A 13249-nucleotide genomic window follows, 5' to 3' on the forward strand; every position below is an offset into this window, starting at 1 on the left:
GCAGTCAGCTGATGTCATCAGTAGGTAGAGATAAACTAAACCTACGCAGGTCTTTCAGCCATCTCTAAATTTCTAACATCATTATTACCAAAATCATTTTAGCCTCTGAGTCTTAATTATCATGATTACTTTAAGGGTTTCAGTTTTAAATTTGTGGAAAGTCTTTGATTTGCTGTAAGGAACATGAGACATGACAGCGGCTGTGCATGTTGTCTGCAGCTGAGGAAGGATGACATGCAGATCTACAGTGTGACACTCGAAGAGGATCAGCCCGTCAGGAACCTGAAACCAGCTGTGGTTAAAGTCTACGATTACTACCAGACGAGTAAGAACTGAGGCTCGTGCAGATGTTTCTTTGGTGTTGCCGTCGTTCTGTTCAGTGCTGAAATGTTTTGCTTACATTTCAGGTGATGAGGCGGTCACTGACTACACGTCCTCCTGTGCAGAGAGTATGTAACACTTCATTCACTGCGTCTTTTTATGTTTCACAGTGTTTCGTGCAGGACTGATGCACAGATTCAGTTCAGTTTTATTTACAAAGCGCCAAATCACAGCAGCTGAGGGGCTCCGACTGTTGCCTCAGGGGACTACAGTAGCAGTGCAATAATACACAGAAACAAATGCCAACAATCATGTTACAGCCCTCTGAGCAAACACTTGGCAACAGTGGGAAGGAAAAACTCCCTTTTAACAGGCTCAGGGAGGGGCACCAATCGGATGGGGGGTTGATCACGAGTAGATTAATGACATCACATTCAACTTCAGCAGAACTGAAGCTGCTGATGGAGCTCAGTCAGATACAGTGGCTGCAAAAGTATTCGGCCCCCTTGAACTTTCCCACATTTCGTCACATTACAGCCACAAACATGAATCAATGTTATTGGAATTCCAGGTGAAAGACCAATACAAAGTGGTGTACACGTGAGAAGTGGAACAAAAATCAGACATGATTCCAAACATTTTTTACAAATAAATAACTGCAAAGTGGGGTGTGCGTAATTATTCAGCCCCCTGAGTCAATACTTTGTAGAACCACCTTTTGCTGCAGTTACAGCTGCCAGTCTTTTAGGGTATGTCTCTACCAGCTTTGCACATCTACAGACTGAAATCTTTGCCCATTCTTCTTTGCAAAACAGCTCCACAGCTGCTCTGTGACGGCCTCAGAGGTTGTCTAAGAGAATATTGGGAGCAACAACACCATGAAGTCCAAAGAACACACCAGACAGGTCAGGGATAAAGTAATATAGAAATTTAAAGCAGGCTTAGGCTCCAAAAAGATTTCCCAAGCCTTGAACATCCCACGGAGCACTGTTCAAGCCATCATTCAGAAATGGAAGGAGTATGGCACAACTGTAAACCTACCAAGACAAGGCCGTCCACCTAAACTCACAGGCCGAACAAGGAGAGCGCTGATCAGAAATGCAGCCAAGAGGCCCATGGTGACTCTGGACGAGCTGCAGAGATCTACAGCTCAGGTGGGGGAATCTGTCCATAGGACAACTATTAGTCGTGCACTGCACAAAGTTGGCCTTTATGGAAGAGTGGCAAGAAGAAAGCCATTGTTAACAGAAAACCATAAGAAGTCCCGTTTGCAGTTTGCCACAAGCCATGTGGGGGACACAGCAGACATGTGGAAGAAGGTGCTCTGGTCAGATGAGACCAAAATGCAAAACGCTATGTGTGGCGCAAAACTAACACTGCACATCACTCTGAACACACCATCCCCACTGTCAAATATGGTGGTGGCAGCATCATGCTCTGGGGGTGCTTCTCTTCAGCAGGGACAGGGAAGCTGGTCAGAGTTGATGGGAAGATGGATGGAGCCAAATACAGGGCAATCTTGGAAGAAAACCTCTTGGAGTCTGCAAAAGACTTGAGACTGGGGCGGAGGTTCACCTTCCAGCAGGACAACGACCCTAAACATAAAGCCAGGGCAACAATGGAATGGTTTAAAACAAAACATATCCATGTGTTAGAATGGCCCAGTCAAAGTCCAGATCTAAATCCAATCCAGAATCTGTGGCAAGATCTGAAAACTGCTGTTCAGAAACGCTGTCCATCTAATCTGACTGAGCTGGAGCTGTTTTGCAAAGAAGAATGGGCAAGGATTTCAGTCTGTAGATGTGCAAAGCTGGTAGAGACATACCCTAAAAGACTGGCAGCTGTAACTGCAGCAAAAGGTGGTTCTACAAAGTATTGACTCAGGGGGCTGAATAATTACGCACACCCCACTTTGCAGTTATTTATTTGTAACAAATGTTTGGAATCATGTATGATTTTCGTTCCACTTCTCACATGTACACCACTTTGTATTGGTCTTTCACCTGGAATAAAACTGATTCATGTTTGTGGCTGTAATGTGACAAAATGTGGGAAAGTTCAAGGGGGCCGAATACTTTTGCAGCCACTGTATTACACTGATTGATCCGTCACTTTTGTACACACAGATTTTTTCTTGCTCTTTTCCATTTTCGATCGACCTATTTGGCTCATTTTCAGTTTAATAGTTTTATTTGTTGGCCCTATTAGAGTAGCTTTGCATAATTTTCAGTTCAAAGTAATCCTTATTTATCTTACACTGGGCCTAGTTCAGCTCCCGGTTCTCCCCGTCAGGTTTTCTCCCAGCTTTCTTGTGATTGGCTGCCTCATGTAAATAGGTTTAATGCCAGGTAAGTGGGGCTTTTATGCTCACAGCCAGAGAAATATGAACAGTGTGCCAAAAACTGCATGTCTGTGTACAAGAGTGAGCTCAGTTTATTTACACAGCGTCAGATGACATGAGCCGCTACAAGAACAGTGGCTGGTTCATGTCAACTGTATGGGGGCTGAACTTTCACTGAGGTTTAACAGTTAGGGGTGTGGCTGCATAGATTGACAGGTGTGTGATGTTAGCCCAGTAAGTGGTAAATGGACTGGTTCTTATATAGCGCTTTTCTACTCTGTCTGACCACTCAAGCACACAAGCACTTCTAAGCTTAAGTGCTAAGTATCTAACATTCATACACATTCACACTCCGATGGATGCAGCGGAGAGCAACATGGGGTTAGTATCTTCCCAAGGATATTTGGCATGCAGACTGGAGCAGCCTGCGATCGAACCACCGACCTTCTGGTTAGTGGCTGACCTGCTCTGCTACACAAAACTTCAATCTAAAAATACAGTACTGTTTGCTGGACCATGACTCATTAAATTCACTCAACTACATCAGCACCATCAAGTATGTTTAATAAGATTAACTGACAAATAGGTCCTGCTGTATTTTATTATTACTTAGTTACTTAACAGGTACTGGCAGATAAGAATGCGTTTGCAGCTCTATCTGTAAACCATGGATATCATAGGCTGTCTTCCATCTTCCGTGTACAGTCTGTAAATCTGAGGGCTGTATTACAAATATGAATCTATAAAAGCCAACACTTAGTTCTTTAAAGGTGGATCAGTGTTCAGCGTCTGTTTGCTTTCCTGACAAACTCACACGTGGCCATGAAGAAATGATCCACACACTTCATTTGAATACAAAGTGAGTGGAAACGTTTGTGGCTGGTTTCCATGTAAACAACTGTTTTCTCTCTGCAGGTGACGCCATCAATGAGCTGTAGAAGTGTTTCCTGCAAACCTGTGCTGGGACAGTTGGAAGGTTCACTGTCAAACTTTTTTTTTTTTCCCCATTGCTTCCATTAAAATAAACAAAAAGCAACTTTTTAGCTGTGTATTAAGAGTGACTCTATTTCACATATTTTTAGATTGAAGTTTTGTTTTCTCAGTGTTAGAGCTGTCATTATGATGGCTGTGTAACGAGCCCATAATCAGTCAGCGTTAGCGGTCTGTCTCTCTCAACACTGGAACCTGCTGAAGTGGAGGAAGCAGCCGATCTGTGATAGTCGTTTAATAGAGCTGACACAATCCATACATGAAAATGACACGAGGCATACAGGGTACCAATAACAGCATGGTCCGAGTACTAAGAGTGTGTGTGTGTGTGTGTGTGTGTGTGTGCGAGACAGGAACCACTTTATGAAGAAAACTAGAGTCTGGTGAGTGTGAGGTGGATTATTCGCTGATACAGCACTACCATACCATCTGAAATGTAACTGACAATAAAACTTCTAAAATGATACAAGTAAAAATTGTACTTCTTTCCATACAATACTGTTTGATTTCCATGTTTTCATTCAGGCATCGTCTTTACAGAATAGATGACAGTGATGCGTACACCACCTGCTCTCCACAGACGAGATTTAACAGCCTCGCCAGTGTTGAATAGTTTGGTTTGCACGTCCTCGCTGTGCAGGGAAATAAAAGGCAAGTGGGTGGTAGGGACAGAGTATATTAAGGTCTTTTCACTAGTCTTATAACAAGTAAACATATCACTGTCTCAGGCACCACAACCATAAGTGATCATCACTGTACCGACACATGAAACCAGCTCCGAATGCTCCTACAAATCAGAGTAGCACTGGAAACCTGCTGATCCCAAACCAACCACGGTGAGATGAGGTGCTCCATTAAAGCCGAGGTGCAAGATCGATTTATCCATCCTGGTGCAGGCAGCGGGCCACAGAAAGAGACTGAGCAGGTTTTAGTTTTAAGACAAATGTTCATAATGGAACCAAGGAATCAGCCCATCGCTCCATTGCAGGGGAAATGTTTGGGTACTTAATGAAAGAGCCACCTGTCAGCATGGACAACTAAATATTGAAAGCAGCAATACTGCAGTGTAAAAAGCTGTACTCGTTATGCAGTATGACCCTTTGTAGGGTTGTGTAGAAGAATCATTCCATAAAAATGGAACTGTGCCGATTTCAACTGAAAACAAACGAGCTACATAAATGAGCTGACGGCCACGACGTTCAGCTTTTAGAGTGTAAAATGAGAGAATGCAGTGGAGTATAAATACTTCTACCTTTACTTCAGTACAGCATATATCGTCAGTACTGCAACTCGCTTGTTTTTTTTAGTTAAACTGGTGAATTCCACCTTAAATCTGCATACAGCTGCTTTCATACTAAGCATTTCATTCTTTTTATTGTTATCAGGTCTTTCTGTGCCCCTCCCTGATCCTGGATCTACTGAAGTTCTTCCTCCCTACAGTCACCAAACGCTGGGATTCTCGCTCCACTTTTGTAACAGACGACTTAATTGATGCTACGACGAAATAAATATTGAATTAAACTGGTCGAAAGAAAAATAAAACATAAAATTACATTTGTCCAATAGTGTCGTAGCTGATCCCCACCACTCAGGGCCTCTGGTGCCACATCCCAGTGGCAAAGCTCAGAAACAAAGTCAATGCATTCATATAACTGGGACCTCCAAGAGAGGCTGTGCTGTACTCACAGACACGGCATCGACAACAATAACAACATAGTCAAGGCACAGTTCTGAATTGCATCAGTCCGTAGTGTTGTGTGGTCCTGTATTGGTGCCTTCTGGTAGCCGTTGCTTAGGCTGGCAGTGGTGATGGCTGCTTCCCAGCAGTCATATCAGGTTAGCTAAAGGCTACTTGGCAAACAGAAGATTTACCACTTTGTGCACACGAAGAGATGCAGTTTGCACCTAGAGTTGGCAAAATGACAGCTTGATACAGACACAGTGAGAGATTCCTGTTCAACATATTCACAAGTGCACTGAGAACGTGGCAGCTTTGGTGAGACCAGTGTAGCGGTCAGTCTCTGAGACTCAAGGTCCCCCAGTGAATGTGATAGACCGACCGCTTCTGCATTACGTAATTAATAATTTAGGAAAGTAGAGATTGTGGCTAGCTGATGATGAGGCGAGCTTGTCGCCCCTGGTTTAAAAACAGCACATGAAAAACTTTTGGGGCAAGTCCAGTTTCAAAGCTGTGAAAGAACCGATGAGCGTCTGGATTATGAACGCTTTCTTAAAGAGGACCCATCTCGCTCTCTGCTTTCAGTTCATCTTTAGTTGGGCAACTTTAGAGCCCCTCGGTTCATCCTGTCTGGGCCATTTCAGCATCCGTCTCTCAAGACTCCCTCCCCTCCCTGAAAGCCCACTATCACTGATTGCAGAACGTCAGGAAGCCTACCATGGGGCAGCGTGCAGTGTTTATGTTACGCCTGTACTGCTCAGGCTTCTTGTGCCTACAGCAGATGACTGATTGACAAGCTGATCAGTTTGTTGTGACGCCGCAAAAATGATTGAAATAATGACTGAATGTATACAACCTGTATACTGTACCTACATGAAAATACAGAAGGCCAGGTCCTCTTTAAGAGTTATATAGCATTAGCTCAGACTAGCAAAAAGACTGGAAGCAAAGGGACAGAGCTAGCTAGAAAGCGAGACGTTTAAGCTAGCAGCTTGTCTCATTTTTAGCTTGCTAAGAACGTTACCTAGCTTTAGCTAAATACAAAACACCAAGAACCAAGTAGATAAAGCAAAGGAAATGACCAGTTTACTATAAAGACTGAGTGGGACAGCCAATGAGATGCACTAAAACCACGACTGTTTTTTTCACACAGATCCAGGCTAACGTTTCTCAGGGCTTCCAGTCTTCATGCTAAGCTAACGCTCTTGTGGCATTAGCTACATGTTTGAGTGTCTCACCAGCTCTTGCTAGCTTTGATACACAGTACTGTGTATTGTACCACATTAACTGAAATGCACCAAATCCTGCACAAAGCCTGGTCAACGAGCAGCTTCAATACTGACACCTTCCCAACCCTCCACAGGGCAAACTGCTGTGAGAACTGCAGAGTGAACTCCTGAGCGTAGCGGCTCACAGTCTAACGTCACTTCCAGTTACTTTGGTAAGCCTGTGTGTGGAGATAGGAACAGGGTGGAGCCGTGGGTGTAGCTGTGGATGCTGATTGGCTTAGTGTTCGTCTTCAGTGTGAAGCTGAAACACGCTCCTCTGTGTTTCGCCGTTACAAACGTCCTCTCCAGCTCCGGCTCACTCAGGGATTACAGTATTTCTCAGGTTATACATTGGAAATGAGATTTTTTTTTTTTTGAAATATTTCTAAAAATGATTACAGGATTCAATCAAACTGTTCCTGTCTAACAAAGTCACGAAAGGAAAAAACATTGGCATCGTGTGATTTGGCAATTTTCTCTACAAGTAAAAAAGAAATAAAGGAACAAAAAATACAAAAGTTCAACAAACAGTTAACTATAAGATCTCCATTTGGCAATATAGAAAGGCTTTGTAATAAAGTCTTTGACAGGTTTACATTTGGTTTATATACAGACGAGTGTGTGTGTGTGTGTGTGTGTGTGTGTGTCCTCCCTTTTTAAATCCAAACAGAATCACATAGAGTGGACGTGGAAACAAGTACACGGTCAAATCAAAGATGTTAGATTCAAAATGAAAAGTAACACAGGAAGGCGAGCCATCGGAGGACAGGAAACAGGAAGAGTCTTAGTCTGTGATGGGAGCGTCCCCGCCAAAGCCGCCAGCTCGTCCCAGCGCTCCTCTTAGTTCATGAACTGCGTGTACCCCTCCGCTCCCGTGACGATCACGTCCATCCACATCCTCATGGCCTCGGCCGACGGGGCCACCACGTAATAGAGGCGGTCGTGGGTCTTGACACAGAAGGTCAGCGAGGGGTTGGGGCTCTGGACGGCACCGAGACAAAAAACAAGAGAGAGACGGGAAATGTCCAGTTAACACAGAGCTAACCATCAGCATGCAGCGAGCGTCACCGCTGCTCTCTTCTGTAAGGCCCAACGACTGATTCAGGTTTATGCAACATCACTGTATGTTTTTATTGGACTGGATTTGTACCTCATTTCTGCCTCAAAAGGGAAAAGAAAACGCTAAACAAAGAACAAAGCTATTTAAACCCAGCACGACCCTCAGGTGGACGGATGCTGAGGGATCATTAACGATCAATTTGGTACAGACAACAGCAGACCAGGACACAGGAGGCAGGAGCACGATGGAAAAAGCCACATGACTCCCCTCACCCCCAACCTGGTTCTGCTGGAGTTTTCTTCCTGTTAAAGGGAAGCTCTTCCTTCTCGCTGTCACCGAGTGCTTGTTGCTCGTCTGATTGTTGGGGTTTCTCTGCCACGAGCCATCACTGACAATCAATTACTGTGAAGTGCAGCTCGACCCACGTGTCTCACTCTGGTGCTGAGCTCATTTCTTGTACGAGCTTTAGAACCAGCAGCTGTTGGGTTACACGCTGTAGGTTCTATTTTTCTTTTAAACACCACACAAGTGCTTCTCCGTTGAATCCCTCGCTCTGCGTAGCCAAAAAGCTAAACACAGCACAGCCAATCTCGCCGAGGAGCTGGGAAGAAGACCTGCAGGACCGAGCAGAGCAGGTGGAGCAACATGGTGGAGGTGGGTTGCAGAGCAGCTTGCAGTTGCACAGCTTAAATGAAACACTCATTATGTCGAGGCACTCGGACTGCGGGCCGAGGCTGTGATGCTACACGGGCAAAAACCCCTGTTTGCTAACATTAGAGCTGTCTAACATCAGCTCCACACCAACAATCCAGGGTTGTCCTGGTTTTTTGGTTTTCCTAACAGCTGGATTTTAAATAGCTAACAGCCGTGTAGCTATTTAAAATCCACTCGTTCCTGCCCGGCTTAGCCAATTTGGTGATTTTGGTGTTCCAACTGGGAAGTTACAGTGTGCCCTCTGGTGGAGAAAGTAGGCAACACCAACACTCATAACATGCTTAAAGAGCATTTCCCCGTCTCTACTTTCCCCTGTGGGCCAAAATAAATGCAGATACTGACAGATGGGTCAATGGATCAGCTAACACATCCATGTCAGACGAAAACTCTCCACACATGAAACAAAGATGCAGCTTCAGGAACCTTTGGTTCCACACTGATACTAAAAGATAATGCATGGTAAGATAAACGCATGAAGTACTTAGTATGCTGTTAGTTTACTATTAAAATACTAATAAATTGCTGTTAATTAAAAAAGACCCACGTTCTCCTTCTGACATCGTAACATCAGCTCTTTGTGCCGCTGCTAAAAGCAGCAGACTCTAAAGTTTCCCTCTGTAACGCAACATTGGAAGTGACAAGTCGAATCAAAGTTCCAGAGTCGATCAGAGCCCCGCAGTCAGAGCGTGCTGTACTGCGACAGGCTGTCAAACACACCAGCTCGGCTTTATGTCGCAGATGAATAAAGTGACAAGATGTGGAGGCTCAAGACGAGCAGCAAGAAACACCTACGGCTGCGTCAGGCATCACGTTTGTGAACAGAGGAATCAGACACTCAACAGGCAACACTTCTTAATAAATACAGCGTGGATGTATTCTGTGAAGCATACGAATGAGGAAGCGCTTGTTTCCGAACCACTCCACTGGTCTGTACTGGGATCACTGGGACAGACACAGGGAAGGATTAGTTAGGGTGCTACTCTGTCACTGAGGGTGTCAGCACAATAGAACTACATCCCCAGCGCACACGCCGGGCGGGGGCGGCTGAGGTCAGGCGGGCGAGCAGAAAGCGAGGATGCACATGCTGCTTATGTTCAGTGTGACAGGAGGAGGAGGAGACAGGGAGACGTGAAGGAAGATGCAAAGAAGGATGAGATTTAAAGACTCGTACCTTTGTGGCGCTGCGCAGGTGATCGTAGTAAACCTCTTCTATAGCCTGGAAGTAGATCACTCCCTTCAGCTTGGTCTCGTGTTTGTCTGCAGGACAGAAACGAGGCTTTGGTCAGAAACTCAAACGTGTGCACTTTCCTAGGCTGGCACGGATCGAGGACAGGGAAAACCCACGGCACGCTGAAAGGAATCAAACTTTGACCAGAGTACAATTAGTGATGATGGATGGAAAAAGACAAGCACAGCACCCCCCCACCCCCCCACCTCTGTTTTTAAGCCAGTGCTGCTCTCATTGTATTTTCACACTTGACTGCATTCTTACGCTACTCTGGTACATGGTTGCAGTTTGTTTCATCAGCCACTGCAGAACTGCAGTCAGGAACCGGTGGGGAACTCAACAGCCCCTCTCTACCTCCAGGCACAAACACTCCACGAGCCAACTTAAAGAGTAGTAGGTAGAGACGCCGCGCTTCATTTCGAGGAACGGCGCTTTGCCTTTAATATGCTGCTATTATCTGCTAATGACCTCTTTAGCATTCAAACAGCCCTGCATTTGCATCTCATCAGGCTGCATCTAAACTAGCCAACGACCCGCTGCTGCTGCTGCTGCTGCTGCTGGTGGAGGCTGGTTAATGCGAATTAGCGTCGCTTGTGACTTCTGCACGTCACCTCTAGTTAAACGCTGTTCAAGGTCAAGAGAAGAGGGCGAGAGATGCATCTCAATCAGCTCCTCAGAGAGCGCGGCGCCGAGTGCATTTTAACTACTGCCAAAGTAATCTCTGTACACCTCCTCGCCCTGGCTCGCATTCAACAAGGTACGCTTTAAGCAGCTTTAAGCGGAACCTTCTGAGCACTTCAAAGGCCGTCAGCGAGCGAGTGTCCCCGAGCTCGCCGCTCAAATTACACCAGCCTGCATGCTGCACGCAGATCTGCTCCAAGTCTGGAGGACGCATGCTCTGCTCTCACTGGTCCGCAGCACAGCGTTGCTGCTTCGCTCTGCTTTGCACATCGTCTCAGTTTCCACTGATGACTGAACATGAAAATCATCCAGTAGAGCTCAGAGTGAAACGCAGGCCGTGGTGGATGTTATTTTGTAACTGTGTTAGGTTGGTGCTTTCAGCATCACTGAGGATAGAAACATCCATCCCCTCGGACTGAGTGATGGAAACTTTCAGAGCACTAACGCTCTGAAAAGCCCCCACATACATCAGGGGTTTGTTTCCCTAAAGAACACTTTTCCACAGGCAGGTATGCTGTCAGGGTCGGGGGCCACGTTTGGTACCGGGCGGGAGTTGAACCTCAGGTGTGAAGTTTATAGTTTTCAGGGTTTTTATTGTTTTTATAGCTAACTTGGTTTTCCCGGGTCTTTTCCCATGTGTTATGAATACATCTTCTTTTTTGGTACCAGTACTGGTTTTATTTTGTTGTGTTATCTGCGACACTTTAAAGGCCGGTCCATGAAAATACTGTCAGACATAAACCAACCGTGGTGCAAACAGGTTGGGGACCGCTGCTGTAGAGGCCCCCTTTCTTCAGTTCATATGACTTTGTCAGGTGTTCTTTATATTAAACTGGGACAGACAGAGACAGACAAAGAGCGCCATGCTAAGGCGCCACATTAACACAGCAGACACTGACACATCGGCTCTTACCAACATAGTACGAGAAAGTCCTTTTGAGGCGGTCGAACACAAACCAGCGTTTCTTCCACGACTTGATCTTGCCTCCCATCTTCACCAGGTAGCCCTTGCACATCTTCTCGGTGAGGATGACGTGATAGCACGTCTCCACGCTGTGACCCGACGACTCGATGTGCGAGCGCAAATCAAACTCCTCCTTCCTGATGGGCAGGTAGCGAGTCATAGGACGGGCCTGCGTGGACAGACACGGGCAGATGAGTCACTGATACGGACGATGCAGAACCTGCTGCAGGTCTGAGGATGCAGACATGAACACATAAAAACGTCTCCGTACCAAGGTGCCAGTCACAGTCTGATCCACTGACAACCTTCTTAACCCCCACCTCCTCCACCTGTCTGTGGACGGCCTGATAACGAGGGGCCCACATCAGGCATAAATCACACGTTTCATATTTCAAAGTCAGGTTTATGCCACATGTTTTAATGTCCTATGAAAATGCAGAAGGTTACTCCTCGTGCACGCTTTGCTATTTCACAATGATGAAGCAGGCTGGAGGTAACCAAGTGTCTCTGTGCCACACTAAGCAAAGACCAGCTGCTGCTCACACAGGACAGATGTTGGATAAAGAGGACCTAACCCTGTTTGGTCACTAGTGTGCGCTCAGCGCTCCTTCAACCACTATTCTGACACATTATGAAAAACTACATTTAAAAGCAAAGGCTGCTCTATCACACAGTCGGAAACATCAGCAGGTCAATCTGACCCAGATGTTTCTGACCGTGATCTGCAGCTGCAGCAGCTGAAACTGATCACCTGTGGATTAAACTGTTGGCGAGCTGTTGGCACACGGCGGTAAAATGTGGGAGCATGCGTTCACGTTTGTGTGTTACACGTCGATGAACAGTATTTATGGTCACACAAGGTTCGGGTGTACACCATAAATGCACGGCTGGTTTTGTTACGAGCACGGCCATATTTATGGGCCGCCAGCCGTCCGTGGTGCCGCCACAAGCGCCCATCGAGTCACTTTGCACGTTTCCACCACGCAGACTCGATTACATCTGCTTTCACTGACCTGAGAGAAGTTCTTGGCCCTCATCTTGACTTCCTTCTCCACCAGCTGCTGCCGGTGGAAAGTTTCGTCCTGCAGTCTCTTCTCGGCCTCCTCCCTCCTCCTCCTCTCCTCCTCGAGCATCTGACGGCGAGCCAGGCTCTCCCGTTCCTAGCGGACAGCGCTTTCATTAAATATTTTTTTTGATCTGTGGAAGGGTTAGGCAGAGCACACATGTTCGCTCTTCATACATTTATGTACATGGTGTCCTGCTGGGAGCTGCCCACAACCTGGAGCTGCTGACCACCGCGCAGCTTCCATTCTTTAAACACAAAACTCTGATATTTGGAGGCGTAATGATCGGCAGACACACACAATGCATCGATGCAGACGCAAAACAAGACGAAAACACTGCAGTACTACGACTGTGTGGAAGCCAGGGTGAGAAACAAAGGCGCTCGCTGTTTTTCTCTTTCGGCGCTCAGACCTTTGTGTGAGATTTCCTAATTGGATCGGGCTCGCAGTCAGACTCGGTGAGAACAGAAGATAATGGATGGGATCATCTGAGGTGCTTCATCGAGGCACAAAAACAAAGATGTGCAAAGTCCAATAAAATAAATAGCAGCTCTGCGTTGCTGTCAGGAACTTTTGATTTTTTTAAAAATGCGAGTTCAATTCAGAGTTATCGACGGGAACGCTGCGAGAACTCTCATCGCTCAGCGAGTATGGATTCAGGATAATCAGCTGCTAACGCCGCAGCACTTGTGACGGTGCGTCTTACCCGCGATTCGATAAGTCTGGCTTTCTCCAGCTGCGCCTCCTTCAGCATCTTCTCCATCTCCTCGATCTTCAGCGCGTCCACACCTCCAATACTGCCATCAAACACCACGTTAGTTACTACACAAAGTCTCACAGCAATAAGTCGACAAACACTTCTCCTACAAAATAAAAGCATCTAAATCCCAAGAAAGAGATGGAAACTCTAATGCTGTAATGTGACCTCATTAAATCACAT

General features: G+C 46.0%; 2 protein-coding genes across 16 annotated transcripts in view; one reads left to right on the plus strand and one right to left on the minus strand.

Moving 5' to 3' along the window:
* The window catches only part of LOC100699612 (alpha-2-macroglobulin), a 58840-nt gene extending 54892 nt beyond the window's left edge, over nucleotides 1-3948 (plus strand). The window contains exons 34-36 of the mRNA XM_005462436.4: nucleotides 220-325; nucleotides 408-449; nucleotides 3578-3948. Of these exons, the coding sequence (XP_005462493.1) occupies nucleotides 220-325; nucleotides 408-449; nucleotides 3578-3600 (171 nt within the window). The 3' untranslated portion in view covers nucleotides 3601-3948. The remainder of the gene's footprint in view (nucleotides 1-219; nucleotides 326-407; nucleotides 450-3577) is intronic.
* The window catches only part of phldb1b (pleckstrin homology-like domain, family B, member 1b), a 129892-nt gene continuing 120369 nt past the window's right edge, over nucleotides 3727-13249 (minus strand). For all 15 annotated transcript variants that reach the window (XM_025898329.1, XM_025898325.1, XM_025898332.1 and 12 more), the window contains 5 exons: nucleotides 13016-13106; nucleotides 12259-12405; nucleotides 11195-11414; nucleotides 9544-9629; nucleotides 3727-7579 (listed from right to left, as the gene is read on the minus strand). In XM_025898329.1, coding sequence (XP_025754114.1) covers nucleotides 7439-7579; nucleotides 9544-9629; nucleotides 11195-11414; nucleotides 12259-12405; nucleotides 13016-13106 — 685 coding nt within the window. In that variant the 3' untranslated portion in view covers nucleotides 3727-7438. The remainder of the gene's footprint in view (nucleotides 7580-9543; nucleotides 9630-11194; nucleotides 11415-12258; nucleotides 12406-13015; nucleotides 13107-13249) is intronic.

This window comes from Oreochromis niloticus, linkage group LG14, assembly GCF_001858045.2.
Source record: "Oreochromis niloticus isolate F11D_XX linkage group LG14, O_niloticus_UMD_NMBU, whole genome shotgun sequence".
Classification (NCBI taxonomy): Eukaryota; Metazoa; Chordata; class Actinopteri; order Cichliformes; family Cichlidae; genus Oreochromis; species Oreochromis niloticus.